The 832-nt window shown below is 34.9% G+C and overlaps 1 protein-coding gene across 1 annotated transcript in view; it reads right to left on the reverse strand.

Annotated features, from left to right (window-relative positions):
* Window positions 1-425: 425 nt before the first annotated feature.
* Window positions 426-832, reverse strand: part of LOC147469456 (uncharacterized) — a 1,264-nt gene continuing 857 nt past the window's right edge. Inside the window, exon 2 of the mRNA XM_086548526.1 lies at window positions 426-832. This exon is cut by the window's right edge and continues 671 nt beyond it. Coding sequence (XP_086404652.1) covers window positions 499-832 — 334 coding nt within the window. The 3' untranslated portion in view covers window positions 426-498.

Consider the following 832-nt stretch of genomic DNA (forward strand, 5'->3'; position numbering starts at 1 on the left):
AACTAAAGATTTGAAATGAGACACAAAATCTGTACAAACCGAAATGATAGAATGTATTTTTTTGTGCTAAAACTCATTTCTCTAAATACTACTAATAGGTGAGTGCTGGAGTATTACCAGTAACGTAACCTTTTCTCGATAAAAAAAACTTTTTAAAATATAATTGCAGTTATGATATTAGAGGCAGTTATAATCTTTCAGACATAATCATTAATATCAGTAAACCTTGGAGTTGTGCAAATGTTATGGAAATGCGATGCATAATTTTCACAAATTTTACATTTGGTAATGATTAGAACAATTAGGAAAAAGTTGTGATCTGAAATTGATAATGTAGATCTTTGGCTATATTAAAGCGTTAGATTTTACAATCTGTATTGACTGAAACAATGAGTTAAAAGTTGTTAGGCTTAAACTGAGAGACGTTTATGTATTTTAGTTTTATTCTCACGAGATGCATACAAATGTGTTGACATATACATTTGCCTTAACATGTTACTAACCCTGTGTTTCTTGATTGTCCCTGCTCTCAGAAGAAATGGTACCAGAGTTGTGAGATTCAAAATCAGTGTATAAAGTGTTCAAAGCTGCACCAGGGGCGTTTAGTCCGGTATTGAATCTACCTAGACTAGCAGCAGAAGTGTAGGGTCCAAGATAAGGAGACACTCCATAAGGTCCAAGACCTGAATGGAGCCCTATTGAGTCTGCAATAGAAGTATGAGGTGCAGAACCATATGGAAATCTACTTAGATAATTAGTAGGGGTGTAAGGTTCAAGACCATAAGGGAATTCGCCCAAAGCCCCTTGAGAAATGTGAGGTCCAACATTAGAG

This window comes from Penaeus japonicus, unplaced genomic scaffold, assembly GCF_977035675.1.
Source record: "Penaeus japonicus unplaced genomic scaffold, GWHDUDI00000001_assembly GWHDUDI00000021, whole genome shotgun sequence".
Lineage (NCBI taxonomy): Eukaryota > Metazoa > Arthropoda > Malacostraca > Decapoda > Penaeidae > Penaeus > Penaeus japonicus.